The 16,448-nt window shown below is 47.7% G+C and overlaps 2 protein-coding genes across 2 annotated transcripts in view; one reads left to right on the top strand and one right to left on the bottom strand.

The window, feature by feature from the left end:
* Window positions 1–16,448, bottom strand: part of PGS1 (phosphatidylglycerophosphate synthase 1) — a gene marked incomplete at its 5' end in the record, with an annotated part of 91,422 nt that overhangs the window by 21,708 nt on the left and 53,266 nt on the right. The window lies entirely within an intron of this gene.
* The window catches only part of DNAH17 (dynein axonemal heavy chain 17), a gene marked incomplete at its 5' end in the record, with an annotated part of 104,380 nt that overhangs the window by 61,895 nt on the left and 26,037 nt on the right, over window positions 1–16,448 (top strand). The window contains 16 exons of the mRNA XM_084648178.1: window positions 1,279–1,486; window positions 1,585–1,750; window positions 2,711–2,813; window positions 3,110–3,257; window positions 5,114–5,205; window positions 5,386–5,547; window positions 6,767–6,931; window positions 7,128–7,319; window positions 9,227–9,493; window positions 10,935–11,096; window positions 11,796–12,029; window positions 12,576–12,740; window positions 14,025–14,120; window positions 14,509–14,726; window positions 15,082–15,289; window positions 15,604–15,719. Of these exons, the coding sequence (XP_084504304.1) occupies window positions 1,279–1,486; window positions 1,585–1,750; window positions 2,711–2,813; window positions 3,110–3,257; window positions 5,114–5,205; window positions 5,386–5,547; window positions 6,767–6,931; window positions 7,128–7,319; window positions 9,227–9,493; window positions 10,935–11,096; window positions 11,796–12,029; window positions 12,576–12,740; window positions 14,025–14,120; window positions 14,509–14,726; window positions 15,082–15,289; window positions 15,604–15,719 (2,702 nt within the window). The remainder of the gene's footprint in view (window positions 1–1,278; window positions 1,487–1,584; window positions 1,751–2,710; window positions 2,814–3,109; window positions 3,258–5,113; window positions 5,206–5,385; window positions 5,548–6,766; window positions 6,932–7,127; window positions 7,320–9,226; window positions 9,494–10,934; window positions 11,097–11,795; window positions 12,030–12,575; window positions 12,741–14,024; window positions 14,121–14,508; window positions 14,727–15,081; window positions 15,290–15,603; window positions 15,720–16,448) is intronic.

Genomic DNA, 16,448 nt, shown 5'->3' with positions numbered 1-16,448 from the left:
GGTAGGGAACATATGGGAATTATGAATGCCCAAACAGGAGGGAGCCTTGAGCATCTCCCGCGTGCATATTGGCTCCAGGCTATTAACCCTCAGGAAATGAAAAAAAGTTAGATGGCAGTTAGGGGCAAGGCATGCTGCACTTGGCGCACAGAAAGGGTTAATTAACTAATTGAAATAGCGGGAGTGGAGCGTCCCGATTCTGACCCTAGGCACCAGGTAAGTACCTGACCCTGTACACACAAACCAGCCTTTGCTATGTCTGAGTCGCACGCTGCAGCTTACAGTTAAGTCAGTGAGAAGTCTACGGAGCACAGCCCAAATAGATCACAAGCACAGCAACCCTGCCCATGGTTCTGTGAGCACTGGGACAAGAAGCTGAGCATAATGCATGTCCAGCTGGCATGCTGTGGGAGCATAGCGAGATCCAAAAGACTACACATTTTAACAGGCATACTGAGAAGGAAAAACAGCAGCGCCCCGGCTGTATTTGGCCTGGTTAAGACAGTCACTGGCACAAGCATTGCAACTGTTACGTGCTGACTTCTGGGTTTCCTGGAGAGTCAGTATTTATGGGTAAGGTGATGTTCTAGGAGCATGTGTTGCACGTATTCACGGTGCCCGCTGTTAGCAGTCTTGCCTTGGAAATCTGCTCCTTCTGCGGAGGAAGCAGCTCCTCTGCACTGGTTTGCTTTGAGGCTGGAGCAAAAATGGCCATTAACGTCCTATTTCTGGGAGCATTTGCTGCTTGTCCTGGGTTTACCTCGGCCTCAGAAATCTAGGGCCTGATCTGACAGCCCACACTCGTGTGAGCTGCTCTACTGATGTCCCCTGGGCTGCTTCCTGCAAGGTGAAGCCTTAAGTGCTCCAATGCCAATGGCTGTCTTAGATTCTGAGGAAAGAGTTGTTGTAATTGTTTATCGCCTGGATGCAATGTGCAGTGTTAGAAGATGCTCCTGGTTATTTTGTACGTTTTCACAAACTGTACTCTGGCTTTGTACATGTTGAAAAACCCAAATAAAGGGAGAGAGCCTGTCAGTGCATTCACTGACTGCAGAGCTGTGAGACAAGGGTTGGGTTTTTAGGAAAACTTATTTGAAGCCTGTCCAATTCTGTAACCACAAGCCCCAATTGTAACTGTAGAACCTTTAGAATAATCCAGCTCCTGAGATGTTCACGCTCAAGGATTTCAACATCTCACTTTAAGACAGAATCTATCAGCAAACCCAGTTTGGCTAAACTTGATTAAAATAGTTTATTTCATTGATGACTTTTCAACAGGCTTCTGTGGTCCATACGACAGAAACCATCCGAATTCGCTATTTTATGGATTTGCTAGTGGCAAAGAAATGGCCTGTGATGTTAGTGGGGAATGCAGGTACAGGGAAGTCGGTCATGATGGTGGACAAACTGCAGTCTCTGAACACTGATGACTACTTGTTGCAGGCTGTCCCCTTTAACTTCTACACGACCTCGGCCATGCTGCAGGGTAAGGTGCTTAGCCAGAAACAGCCTGAAAACAGGCTTGTCTTACTGGGAAGTGATGACTGCACAAGTCATTGGATTGGTGTTGCTGTCGTCCTGCAGCTATTCTTGAGAAGCCCTTGGAGAAGAAATCCGGGAGAAACTTTGGTCCTCCAGGCACAAAGAAGCTTATTTACTTCATAGATGATATGAATATGCCTGAAGTGGACAAATATGGCACAGTAGCTCCTCATACACTGATCAGGCAGCATATGGACCATGGGCACTGGTAATTGTATAGCTAAACTCTTCAGTTGTTTCATCCATGTGTTGAATTACTCTTGCTCAGATTATGCTGCTGTGGTGATGGGGTCTGTGTGTCTGTCTAAGGAGTGTATCTGGCCCCATCATCAGAGTATCTGAATGCCTGATCATGTTTGGCGTAGTTATCCTCACAAGGTGTGGCAGGGCAGTGCTATTATCCCCATTGTACAGATGGGAATGGAGGCACACAGGGACTGAAGGAGTTGGCCAAGATCACACAGGCAGTCTGTGGCAGAGCATTATAAATACACAAAGAGAATGACCCATAACATAGCAGTTCTGGATCATGAGATCTCTGGAGACCAGGACAGTCCAGAATTGCCAATAGCAAGCCTAGTGTGAGACCTGCTGCTAGAAATGCTGCCCAGTGGCATTGGAGCAGTGGGTCCATCTCACTGGCCTTTCCTGCTTTTATTCTTAGGCCAGGTCTATGCTATAAACTGATATCGGTACAACCACATTGCTCAGGGATGTGAAAAATCCAACCCCGAGTGATGCAGTTATAACGACCTAACCCCTGGTGTAGACAATACTACGTTGACGGGAGAGCTTCTCCCATTGACATCGCTTCCACCTCTCACAGAGGTGGATTAACTATGCTGACGGAAGAAGCTCTCCCACTGGCCTATAGTGTCTTCACTGAAGTGCTGCAGCAGTGTTTTAAGCGTAGACCTGCCCTGAGTTGTAACTATTTTCTGGACAGCAAAAAATGTCTTTTCCTATGCAATAGATGTTATGCTCTGCCAAGAGAGGACACTGTGGGCAGATGATCATCTCCCCTGGATCTTCTCTGTAAAGGCGTCTGGGAGAGATCAGTGTGTGTGAAAGTTGTTTGGAGCAAGGTTCATACTACGGGAGGGACAGCTCCTTTTGTCTTCACAGAATAAAGGCACGTACACGTCCTTCTCTTTCCCCTGTTGTTTAGGTATGACAGAAACAAGCTGACATTAAAGGACGTTCACAACTGTCAGTATGTAGCCTGCATGAATCCAACATCTGGATCCTTTACGATTGACTCCAGACTTCAGGTATGCAATGGAGAAACAATTGGGTTGGGCTTTTGTTAGCTTCGGTCTCAGTGGTAGCCATCCACTTCGCCAGCAGTTTGGCTCTCTTTAGATTTTACCTCCTCTCCCCTTTTATGGGTCCTTTGACACTAATGGAAGTGTCTAGTTTGTGGTGTCTGTGTCTGACATCCACCATCTCACTTGCTGTGGTGGATTCGTTTCCAGGCAATGTGTGGCCTGGCAGGTGGAAACATGGGGGTTCTGACGGAAGTCACACCCTCTCCTGACACGTTTGCTTTTAAATTGCTTTGTTTTAGCGACACTTTTGTGTGTTTGCTGTGAGTTTTCCTGGCCAAGAAGCACTTGTGACCATTTACAGCACCATCCTTGCACAGCACTTAACGATCCATAACATTCCGGTTACCATTCAGAAAATCCTGTCACCACTCATCGCGGGAGTGCTGGGTAAGCAGCAAGGACACGTTAATGTTTAGAAAGGCAGCATTATATAGGGCAGATATTTTTTTCACCAATATCTATTGTACCTGTTGTACCAGTGTTTGTAAAGTGCACACTGTGTCGGAAAGAGATGTCAAATAGCCACCCCGTGCAGCTCCTTGAAACTGTACAGGACATTGACTATGCCTCTGCACAGGTGGAAGGGTGAGAATTTCAAAGCACGAGGCATCGCTCCATCTCTGTTCCCACGAAAGCCAATGGAAGTTTTACCATTGACTTAAAGGAAGCAGAGTTGGACCAATGCTGAGCACTTTTGAAAATCCCACACTGAAATGTTTAGAGCGAGAACGCATGTTCGGCCCGCAGCAAGATTTTTCCACCCACCTGTACTGCAGCTCTCTTCTGCATGTGCTCATTGACACCAGTGCCTTGGGAGTGGGCAGCAGAGAGCTGCACTGTGGATTGGAGAGGGGACTTTGGCCCTGCTTCCTCAGAGTCAGACAGCTTGGGATGTAGCTGAGCCACTGGGCTTGCACCATGCTCGTGGGAGGCAGGTTATGGGGAGGTGTGCAGTGCTGAGCACTGCAGCGCCCTGTGCAGTGGGGAGTGCTGCTCTGTCCCATGGATGGGGTTTGCAGGAGGCAGTGTGGAGGTGGACTAGGAATCGACAACTCCATGTATCCCATGACCACTGATTGCACATGACAAGTGTCAGTCTCGTTGCTTAACATGCCTCTAGGAAGAGCTCAGATGCTATGGCGAGGAGGACGGGATAAGAACCTGGATAGACCAGAATGGACCAGGATTCCTCTCTGTGCACCGTACTTATGGGACAACCGCAGGCTGCTGCTTCATGGTCTGGGGAGCAGAAACCCAGCCCCAGCTCATTACAGCATCCAGGTTTTAACCTGGGGCTCTATTGCCCTGTTTCTCTTCCTGTGTGCATATATTTTTAACACTGGGTGTCTAATGTTGCACACACAGATCCCTGTCTATGCCACTGGCAGCACCTGCAGCTTCATGGGCGTCAGTAGGATCTTCGGTTGCTCAGCACCTTGGAAATGCGGCCTCTTATTAGGTGCTTAAATATGTGGATTTAGTGCTTATCTGTAGAGAACCAAATTTGGGAAAATCTTGTTCATGCTGCTGCTGTATACAATACACTATTTTTACTGGCATCAGAATGAGTAGCTGTAAAACAAAGTTTGTAAAGTAAATGGTCTGTGAAACTATAGACCCCACTCCCATTTTAAATAAACTTACTATACACTGCATGAAACCTGTGAGTGAATCACTAGTATTTCTTTGTATTGCACACATTTTTAAAGCTCCCCTGACAGTACCGTGAATGATACAATACTCTTATGAAAATGATCTGGTTTAATTATAATTCTGTCTAGGTTCTTTAGCACATATACTGGTTTCAAGAAACCTCTTATTGCATTGTTGTTCCATGTTTGTGATGGTTAGGTTCTGTGTGTTTTTGCAGTGGCTTTAATTCAGGTCAAGTTTCAGCTTCCTCTCCACCTTCCTATTTTGTGTCTCACAACCTGAAGAATAAATTCTTTTTGGGGTGAAATGGTCCAAGCGTGGTCTCAATGAAAAGATGATTCTGTTTTAAAGTTTCAGCAGAATTGATTCTGTTGTTAAGGGTTTTGAGTGAGTGTGGAAAAAAATCCAGTTCTCTCATCTTTGCATTGAAATTGCACAGTAAATTTACTGAAAAATAATGAAGCTAAAATTTCAATTTTGGTTTATTTGATAAACTTGAGCCATGTTTGAAGAAAAATAATTCCATACTTTAAAATTTGTACTCTTTTGGTATCCGGCTGCTCTCAGATAGTGTGTTTTCCCATAAACAGCCTTACATCAGAAAATTACATCATCGTTTCTGCCTACGGCCATCAAATTTCACTACCTCTTCAACCTCCGGGATCTCTCTAACATATTTCAGGTAGAGTGTATTTTATATTTCAGTTATTTCATTTTAATTTATGTCTGTTTTATCTCTCTCTACCACTTTCACATGTATCATGCCCCTGCTGTCTTTTGCTGTTAGCTGTCTCCAGAGCTGGCTCTTCCATTTTGGGCAGCAATCAAGAAACTAAGACTGACAGATTTGTATGTTTGGCAGGGACTGTTGTTCTCCACTGCTGAATGCCTTAAAACTCCTATTGACCTAGTCCGACTCTGGCTACACGAAGCCGAGAGAGTGTATGGAGATAAACTCGTTGATGAGAAAGATAAAGAAAGCTTTGGAAGAGTTCTAGCAGCCACCTGTAAAAAATACTTTGACGTAAGCCATGTTTTGAAACACTAACAGCTTTTATATTTAAGGGGTGCTGAATCTGTGATGGTGACAGAGCTGGGTTCAGCGATGATGTTTAAATCATTTAACTTTTACCTTTAAGCTGCTTGGAGTGTAAATTAGTAGCAGTTTAGACCCACGAACCGATATATAATTTATGCCTCATACATATTGCCTTTGGAGGTGACCCATAATCTGATCTTCAGGATGGGAATTAGAGTGCATCTCAAACATTTCATAAGGTGCAAGCTGTACAGTTCACGGTAAGCATAGCTACCAGTTAGTAACCGCTCTCTGTGGGTGGCTTCTCATGATAGTTAAAGCCGTACTCTTCCAGAGATTATTTCAATGTGTTTATTCCAAACCTATCTCTTGTCACATGAATTATGAAAATCGACCTTTGCAAATGGGCTTTCAGCACTTGCTGGCCTGTGCATGGATTGTATGTCATTTTCATTTCCAGAACGGCAGGTTTGGGAGGTGCTGCTTAAGACTACCTGGCTGTTGTTTTTCTTGACCACAGTTTATGTCCAGTTCAGGGCTGGAGGGCATGGGAGACAAAGATGAGATGATAGGACATAGCCTCAGGCAGATGGCGGGTTGTGGCCCGGCAAGGAGCTGAAGGTGACAGCCTGGATAGTGATCAAGATGGAGGAATCCTCAGCAGTGCTGGAGAAGAGAGGGAGGGAAGCACTTGGGGTCTCACCATATTCCTGTTGAAACTTGTGGCTGGTTATCCAGGACGATAAGTGGGACTGAGGGGCCAGGAGGAGAGGGAGAGTTGAGAGTTAGTGGCAGAAGTAATGATGGGCTGTGAGAACATATGTGGTCATTCAGCATTGGGGTGAAGGGCCTGATCCTGCAATTGAGTGTGTGCAAGGACACCCCTATGCTCACATAAGAGCCTCATTGACTTCAGTGGGGCTCTGTGCATAGGTGCACCCCAGTGCCTGTGTAGTCTGCTGCAAGATTGAGTCCCTACCCTAGAAACAGGGTATTTCTTAGATGTATATAAACATTATGCTGTGGAGTAAAACTATCCCCTGGCTGGGGGCTCAGGTCTTACATTTTCCCACACCCAGCCCTTGTGCTTGTGAAAGGACTGCAGAGTTTGGGTAGGAAATACAGTCAGTCTGGGGGCACACTAGTGGAAAGTGAGGGCGGCCAGTCCCTGTGGAATACCTTTGTCATCTGTGTTTCTCTCTAGGAACTTGGTGAGAATCTGCTATTTGCGAAGCCCAACATTTACTGTCACTTTGCCCAGGGAATTGGAGAGCCCAAGTACCTCCCTGTGTCAGACTCCAGGTATCTGAACAAGCTGCTGGTGGAAGCCCTGGAGACGTACAATGAGGTCAATGCCGTGATGAATTTGGTGAGAATCAGTGTGAACTGGCAGTAAGAGTGAAATGCTAGGGCAAGAGATTTCTCCTAGCATTTTGGGGTGAAATCTGACTTTTTTACACCTGTGCGCTCTGTTTCATATGCTTTTCATTTGGAAATAGTGGAGTTCACTGCAAGCTCTTATTGTGTTCAGACTAGCAAAAGCCTCTCCTGTCTGCTCTGCTCAGGTGCTGTTTGAAGATGCTGTGTCCCACATTTGCAGAATTAGCCGGATATTAGAGTCTCCCCGAGGGAATGCCTTGTTGGTGGGAGTAGGAGGGAGCGGAAAGCAAAGTCTTTCCCGACTAGCAGCCTATATTAGTGCTCTGGATGTATTTCAGATTACACTGAAGAAAGGATATGGAATTCCTGACCTCAAGGTTAGCACTGGCTTTTCTTCACCCTTTGCTAGGGAAATCCAATCTGCTCACGAAAAGAAGACATGATAAATGGTGCTAAAAGCCTGCTAGGCAAGCACCTCACCTTGATCTGATGGTCAAAGACAGGCTTATAAAGGCTTCATGTTCTATTATCGGGTATTTAGGCTGGCATCCACTCTGGGCAAGGAACTCCCCAGAGCCTCTGGAAGGAATCCCTGCCCTGAGGTGTTTACGTTGGAGGAGACCCACAGACAGAGACTGGGGAAAGGGAACAGCAATTGGGAATTTCTGTGCACGTCTGCTCAGGTCACTGTAAGCAGCACAGCAGAGGTGGCTCTTTAAGAGGGATTTAAACACAAACAGGGCAAGGGCCATGCAATGAGCTCACAGGGGCTGGACTGTGCACGGGGAGGGGGTCACATGGAAAAAGGGATGGCAGGGCTGCAGGAGAAGCTGATCACTGGGCAGATGAGACGAGGAATATTGTAGCATACTAGGGGCAAGAGGTGAGGTCACAATGCTGGTCTCATTCCACTCAGCTGATTTCTGGATTTCACTCAAAGATGCAGCAACATGTTTCAGATGAAAGGCTTGAACTGGTTGCTTTTGGTAGATGCCAGTTAACTAGAGGCATGTGCTGTAAGCTGGAGAACCAGAGAGCATCCATCTCAGTACAGCACAGTGGGGCTGCTCAGGTCTCGGCAGGCAGGCAGGCAGTATTCCTACTCTAGTGTCTGCAATAGCGGTTGCTAAGCTAGAGGCTTTGCTGGGAGGGCAAGTGGGCTTTCGGGGTCAGGAAAGGGAGAATTGGGCCCAAACAGAGTGTGGAGATTGTACCTTTACAGATAAAGGAAAGAACCAGGTAGAAAAAAAGATAAACAAGGAATGTGTTAGCAACCGTAGGGGAAATGTCACTGCACCCTTCTCCCGGCTGTTCTTGCTTCTCTGCCCACTGGATCTGCTTCTGCTAGTGTGTCATTGCTTTGACCTCCAGCACCAAACAAACAAGTGGCAATGTGGAAGAGCAGTGTTGCTGGAACAATGAGCCAGGCCAGCACTCCAGCTTGGGCTGCTCCAGCTTGCACTTGTCTGGGGACTGAAGGCACTTGGCTTGCAGCCTGTCTCACGCTGGGGCGTCCCACAGGTACATTATCTCCAACATACACCCTTTGGTGGCTCGTTCCTGTGTAGGCACACGCTGCAGTCTAGGGCCCCAGACCCTGTGCACGTGCACAGAGCACTTTGTAGGGCCAGACACATCTCACACTTCCAAGTTACTTTTGGCAATAGACGTACAAGAAACAGGAGTGTTTAACCCACATGCAACAGGGAGTTCTCTACTCTAAGAAGTTGTTTCAGATGTGTTTGTGCAGAGCAAGTATGGCATCTAGTGACCATGGGATTACTCGTGGCTCTGTGTTCTCTGTACACGTGTAACAGTGTAGGATATTAACATGCTTTACCGTGAGTTCTCAAAGCAGCTATGCAGAGGAGATGCTCATCCACCTTCCTCCTGTGTAAGAAAAGCCAGAATTACAGCCAAGTCAAGACTCTGCCTGCCCCCACACTGTCTTCGGACAGAGCAGTTCTGGACTTGTTGAGTTTGACTGTCCTGATCACAAGAAGAGTGTATGTGCCAGCTCTACGTTTGTAGCTGCTGAGTCTCACCATTGCCCCCAGCTGAAGCTGTGGCTTCTTAAGCGTGAGAATCTAGCTTTCCCCTGAACAAGAGACTCCTTATTCCCTCCTGGCTCAGTCAATCTTGTCATCTTCTTATGCTAGGAAGAGATGTTCCCACCCTATCCTAGACTAAGGTGCTTACTGTAGGACAACTAATCATTATAATGTGATTAATAAGACAAGTTTCTGGGTGACAGAGGCATAATGGTTTCTGTCTTTTGCACTAGCTGGATCTGGCCTCTCAGTATATCAAAGTGGCTGTGAAGAATACACCCACCGTATTCCTAATGACAGATTCACAGGTTGCTGAGGAGCAATTCCTGGTTTTGATCAATGATCTCTTAGCCTCTGGAGAGATCCCAGGACTTTTTCAGGATGATGAAGTGGAAAATATTATTGGTGCCATGAGGCCACAAGTGAAATCTCTTGGAATGCAAGATACATGGGAAAACTGCTGGAAATTCTTTATAGACAAAGTCAGACGGCAGTTAAAGGTAGGCGTCTGTCTGTTTAGCATGTACGTGGGCTCCCAGCATTTCTGACTTTGTCTTAACTGCAGATCTTTTTGGAACCAGTGCCCAGGCATTGCTATCTGCCTGTTTGGGTTATATTGTGATAACTCGTAGTGAAACCCATTTTCAAAGTAACCCCAGCCCAGCCTCGAAATGTATACTTCCAAGTTCGTGAGTGTGCAATTTTTGCCATCTAAATATTTACACATCTCAGAACTGTGTGTGTAAATAAACTCTGGGCTTGCTCCCACTGGGTAGCTGGCCATCTAGGGATGGACTTCCAAAGAGTTCAGTATCCAGCAGCTCCCCCTCAAGCGCCTACGTGGGAGCTGGTGTTTTAAAGATCTGGTCCCGCAGGTGAGTGCCATAGACCGCCAAGGTGTGGTTTGGGCATGGAGCTGGAGAGGCTGTTTGGGGATAAATTGTTGGTGGGGTGCTGTAGTTTACTACTCTTCACAATGGTAGAGCGCGAAGTCCGAGTTAATGCTTTCATTCACCCTACCAACCTGCCATTTACGTGTTCCTGCCCTGATGCTGTCATGTTCCATTCCCAGGAGCTGATTTTCATTGTCGTGTCCAAATCTGCATCTCTCTATTGCAAGTGGCTGTTATACATGTGGGACCAGGTCTCCCGCTGCACACAGTTCTCGCTCAGTGCAGCAGAGGGGCTGAGTCTCCCCGATTTTCTGCCTCGCTTGGGGAGCCGTGAGTCAGTGGAGGATAGATGGAGATCAGTATGCTCCATCCTCCCCTCCCCACCCAACATGCCCCTGTGCCGGGGGCTGCAGGAGTGGTAATGGGGCTGATCACACTGACTTTACCAGGGACTCCCACACACCGGATGAGAGAGAGCTCCGATACTATGGTGATGGGCAGCAGTGTCAAACCCTCATGTAGACAGAGCCAGACTCCATCCCCCTGGTGCCTACAGAGCAGTGTGGCAGCAAGCCTGGCCATGGATCCTTGCACACAGGGAAGTGAATCTGCGCTGAGTTACGCTTAGCCCATGTGCTGTGATAAACACACACAGAGAATGTGCACCAGGTTCTCTTCCGCGCCAGCAGCTCAAAAGGGCTGTACACTGGCCGGGCGTCTCCAGCTGAGGCGTGTGCTGGCTTTAAGGAGTCCCCAGTTGGTGTGGAGACAGCAGCCCTGGTAGAGAGTGTGAAGGGACCTTGGCTAGAGCACCACTGCACACTACATAGCTCCATGGAGGATACAGGCAGCTGGCATTGGTTAGAGCAGCCTTTCAGCTGCACTACATCAGGCCAGTGCAGAACCAGCTGTACGGTCCGGCAACCACCAGGGAGTCCCCCAAGCTGTGCTGAACAGGTGCTGGGTGCAGCAGGATATCTGGCCCCGTGTTCATCTTTCTGTTTTGATGCCGGCTTGTCACATGTGCTGTAATGTGCTATGGTCCCAGGTCATCCTGTGCTTCTCTCCTGTGGGTTCTACGCTGCGGGTACGTGCAAGGAAATTCCCTGCTGTGGTCAACTGCACGGCCATAGACTGGTTCCATGAGTGGCCTGAGGATGCTCTGGTGTCCGTCAGTGGCAGATTCTTGGAGGAAACGGAGGGAATTGAGGTGAGCAGTTGCCTGCTTGGCCTGAAGTGCTGTGGTCCCTAGCAGCTGGTGTCATGAACCAGTCTGATGGGCAACGAGTGAGTTGTCAGACAATCTCAGGGCCCTGGTTGCTTCGTCCTCCGCATGCTCAGGGGTATTTGGCCCAACAGCGAACGTGAGAACCCCTGAAAAGCTCCATTGCTGCTTTCCTTCTTCACTTTAGCTGAATTCAAGGCGCTCAGATGCTGTGAAAACCTCAGGCTGTGAGCTGCACGCAGAGTTCACAGCATGAAGGAAAGGAGCAGCTGCAGCCTTCTTGCCAAGCACATATGCTGGATAAACCTTCTTCTCTCTCTTTTCTCCTTTGTCCCTGTCAAACACACACCCACAATACCCAGGGAAATCAAATATTTGAAAAAGTTAGGCCCTCTGCTAATGCACCAAAGGTTATCCGCAGACATACAGAATTTGAGGAATGCAAAAGTTAAGGACCTGAGTAATATTAATTGTGATAACTTAACTCATACTTTCAATGATTAGTCTGCTATTTAGTGTACAGCAATGCCGTGGGCAAGTTGGTGTTATTTTGCCTACCCTGGGTGTTGGTATTTAAATAAGTAACTTTCACATTACATGAAGGCAGAGGTTTGCATTGAATGTTTATAATGAGCCTGTATTTAGAAACGGGGTAACTGATTGCATGTATGGGTCCTATTGCAGCCAGAAGTCAAGATCTCCATTGGTCAATTTATGTCCTATGTCCACAAAACGGTAAATGAGATGTCCAAAGTCTACCTGGCCACTGAGCGGCGCTATAACTATACAACACCGAAAACCTTTCTGGAACTGATAAAACTTTACCAGAACTTGCTCTCTAAAAAGAGAAGAGAGCTCATTGCAAAAATTGACAGGTTGGAGAATGGCTTAATGAAACTTCAGAGTACTTCTTCCCAGGTACGTGTGCCCAGGGACACTTTCACCCATCCATTCCGATCCTGTTCTAGTTCTCTTCATCTTGGCAGAGACCAGAGTCAGTTACAGTAAATGGGCAGGGAGCCCATGTCTCAGATCCATCCCCATTCCGTGTGCTACTGCGAGTCCCACGGCTTTGTCCTCTATACTGGAAACACTGGGTGAGCAGTGACATCATTACTTGTGGTGGCCCTGAGAGCCCCATTCTGCCAGGGGCTGCACACACGTCACGACGACTGTCCCTGCCCCAGAGGGTTCACAGCCTTAATGTGTGATGAGAGACAACAGGTAAAGACAACAGATGCAGCAGGACTGGGAGGATGTGGAATGGTGAATGATCTGTTTGGTATAACTGAGCAGTGGTCATGGTGCTCCCCTTGCCTATTTCTGTCTCCTTTACGACTTGAAACCATCTTTTCTCTAAATAGTTCAAAAGCAACCATAGATACCAGGTGTTGCCTTCCTATGCCTAGCTGGTTTCCTTTGTCTGGGAGCAGACTGTTCCTATTTCTACTGTACTCTGTATAGGTTGAGGACCTAAAAGCCAAACTTGCTGTCCAAGAGCTGGAGCTGAAGCAGAAGAATGAGGATGCAGATAAACTGATCCAGGTAGTAGGTGTTGAAACTGAGAAAGTGAGCAAGGAGAAGATGATTGCTGATGAGGAGGAGCTGAAGGTTCAGGTCATTAACACGGTATGTTCACATCTCCCAGGACAACAGTGCATTTAGCTAAAGCTTCTCTCCTGCCATGGCACCACCACAAGAGGCTCCACGACTGGGGACATCAGCTACTGACTAACAGGGAAAGGTGCTCGGATGGGGAAGCCCAGGTGTGTGTTGAAGGAGTTTCAGCGCATCCCTGCTGCCAGCTGCCGTACTGCAACAGGGGAAATAAATCTGGAGAGGCAGAACAACTTTCCTTCCAAATTGATACTTAGTGACCAGGACCCTGAAGCCTTGGCTTGGTCCCCAGCCCAGTGAGCTACATGCATGCACCCCAGAAACAACAGGGGCTGTGAAGGTTCTTTTACATACCTAGCACTTACACCTCTTGCAGCTCACATTCTTCCCTAGACATCTACCGAGAAGTGTTGGTTATTACTGTACTTTGGGAAGGCCCCTAGGGGCCCAACCAGGTGAGAGCGAGCCCCTTTTGTACAGACAGCCAGTACCAGACAGTCCCTGTCCCAAAGGTCTCCCTATCCAAGAGGAGGATGGCGGTAGGGCGGGGGCGGGAGTAGGGAGGGGTCAGGTTCACAGGACCAGGAGCTCCGTTATTCTGGATTCACCCTGTGCCCATGTTGTAGATAGAGAGTGTATGTGTTGGGGTTATTTTTATTGGAGATAAGCAACGGGGTAGCAGGCATCCCCGCCTGGCCCCTGCCTGGCCATCCCCAGCTGGCAGGGTTCTGTGGCAGCTCTTAGCCGTGAGCTGTGACTGGGAGGGAGAGAGCAGTGGCTTTACCGTTGGTGGGTGAGGTTGTTCCACCCGTAGGGGCAGCACAGGAGAAAGCACGGGGATACTTGGGGGAGAAAGGGATAAACTGGCATCCTTGAATAAGCTGCCATTCAGCTCAACATGCTCCCTCTGCCCGAAGTGTGAATCCCTCATTCTGTAGATAACTTGGGCCTCCCTCCCGCCAAGTGCCCTGCTTCTGACGAGCTCCGACAGAGCCATCTCCGTCCCTGTCCGGAGTTAGTGCTTGTGTGCGGGATGGCTTGACCGCCCTGCAGACTGAGGCAGGGCAGGGCAGCAGGGCCGTGGCAACTCAAGTTCTCCCACGCCACCCTGCTGGGCCTGTCCACACTGCTCGAGGGCTTTCCTCCCCGGGAACCATTCAAGCCCATCGAGCCTGAGCCCATCTTCTCAGAGGGCCAGCCAGGGGCAAACTCACCCCAGCTGTGATGTGAAATGGGAACAAGACAGAGCCCAGCCCCCCCGCAGCCCTGCATTCACTGTTTGTATTGTTCCATCAGAACGTAACCGAAAAACAAAGAGCCTGTGAGACGGACTTGGCTAAAGCGGAACCTGCTCTATTAGCAGCACAAGAAGCTCTTGACACTCTCAATAAGGTAAATACTTGCCTGAGTGGGGTGGAAATTATTTCCCTAGTTAGTTTTTACCTTCTGGCTGGTAGGCAGGGGCATGCACAAGGGGGGGGAAGCAGGGCACGAGCCCCCCCAGTAATCATGAGGGACACAGTATTCCCCCTGCTCTGGGGCTGCGGTGGGGCCGGGGGCAGCAAGCTCCTCCCAGGGCCAGGGGTGAGGAGGAGGGGAGAGCGAGTTTCTGTGCACCCCACCTTCAAAAGGGGTGAAATTTAAATTCCTGTGTATGCCCCTGTTGGTGGGAACCAGACTAACTGGATTCAAAGCTTTGTTGAAAGCTAGACGTGTTACTTTCACTTTTCAGTACTCTCCACCCTGTGCAAAACTCATCAGTCTTTTCTGTTCTCCTTAGAACAACCTGACAGAGCTGAAGTCTTTTGGTTCACCTCCCGAAGCAGTGGTTAATGTCACAGCAGCTGTGATGATACTGACAGCTCCAGGGGGCAGGATACCAAAGGACAAAAGCTGGAAGGCAGCTAAAATCATGATGGGGAAAGTAGATTCTTTCCTGGATTCCTTAAAGAAGTTTGATAAAGAGCACATTCCTGAAGCCTGTCTGAAAGCATTTAAGTGAGTGAAATGTGTGCGAGAGCCCACTGAGGCAGGCCTTGAATGAAAATGGGGCGTCACATTTATTTGTCCCTGAGTGTTTGTCAATGCAGTCTCTGTGCACGGCTACACCCACTTCTTTGCAGTTGTCTTCACAGAACCATGCGCCATCACTAGAATCTCTCAGTCATGAGGCAGTTCTGGGACCAGAGCCAAAGGCATTAATGAAAACCAGGCCCTTGGTGGGTTAAACTGGGCACCCTAAATAGTGACTACTTTTAACCTGTCCAAGGCCCCAGAGGAGAATACAAGTCTTAACCCAGATTAGCCAACATCATCTGCTTTAATGCTATCTTGATTTGTATTCTCTCTTCAGGCCCTATCAGTCAGATCCAACCTTTGACCCAGAGTTCATACTCTCAAAGTCAACAGCTGCAGCAGGTCTGTGCTCCTGGTGTCTAAATATTGTTCGCTTCTATGAAGTCTACTGTGACGTCGCACCCAAGAGGCAGGCGCTAGAGGAGGCTAATGCAGAATTGGCAGAGGCACAAGATAAACTTGGTCACATTAAAAACAAGATTGCAGTAAGTGCATTTTGTTACTCTCACTGGCAAAATAATCCAACCACAAACTTGCTACCTGAGTCAATATCTCTGTTTAAATTGGTTGCCATCCATTGTTGGTAATAAATGGTTAAACTGTGGATCAGAGAATGAAGCCAAAGGTAAGCGAGACAGATTCCTAGAAGTCTGTGAAGTCCAGGTAGGAGAGACTTGCTTTGTAACTGATAACCATGGAGTCACAAGTGCATGCAGAGCTTTCTCCCTCCTCCTGTGTATCGTGTGGCGCTCTCAGGTTCCATATTTAATAGATAATTGCAAACATCTTGTTTTTAAAGGACCTAAATGCCAACTTGGCAACTCTAACAGCAGAATTTGAAAAGGCAACAGCTGAAAAAATCAAATGCCAACAAGAGGCTGATGCTACTAACAGAGTCATCACCTTAGCAAACAGGTACAGTGCCACTGTCAACACCCAGCTCATAACGCACTTCCCTGGCACTTGCCAAGACTGTTCAACCACCAATCTTCAATGTCAGCTGTTTAATTACCAGACCTGAGATTCTCTAACATCACCTCCTGGGGGAAGAAACTCTTTTGAATGGTACAAAAGACAAAGATGAATGCACTGAAAAATCCCTGATATGGGCATAATTTCAGTTGCCTCATTTAGGAATGGTCACTTGACATGAATATGTATCTTTAGTAATTGGTTTAATAGAATTAAAGTTTTGTCAGTATAATAGTCAACGTTTTCAGTCAATGATGTTCTTCCCATCAAGAGCTTTCTTTGTAACGCTGCCCAGTTACTATCCATTCCACAGGCCTTGGAAGCATCTCCCCCTGCTTATGCCATAATTACTCAAGACTTGTGCAAACAGTGGCAGTGCAAAACTAGTACTGTAGTGAATATTTTTATTTATCTATCTAAGAATATCAGTCACTGGGAAGCTCCATAAGCCACTGAGCCCTCTGGAGCCAGCATCTTGGAGCTGCAGCCCCAAAAATCTTTTTGGAGAGCTCACAAGGAAGTTTTTTAAATGGACAAATATGCAGAGCTTGTTGATATTTCCAGCCTCTGCAGTTACTCCTAGGAGACACTGTAAATTCTCCAGGCCAGGGCAGGACCACGTATCTACCTAAGGTCTGTGCAGGGCCATGGGGTGCCACAATTCAGTCACAA

This window comes from Lepidochelys olivacea (genome assembly GCF_965140295.1).
Source record: "Lepidochelys olivacea isolate rLepOli2 genome assembly, chromosome: 14".
NCBI classification, from domain to species: Eukaryota; Metazoa; Chordata; order Testudines; family Cheloniidae; genus Lepidochelys; species Lepidochelys olivacea.
This window is presented reverse-complemented; position numbering and strand designations above follow the sequence as displayed.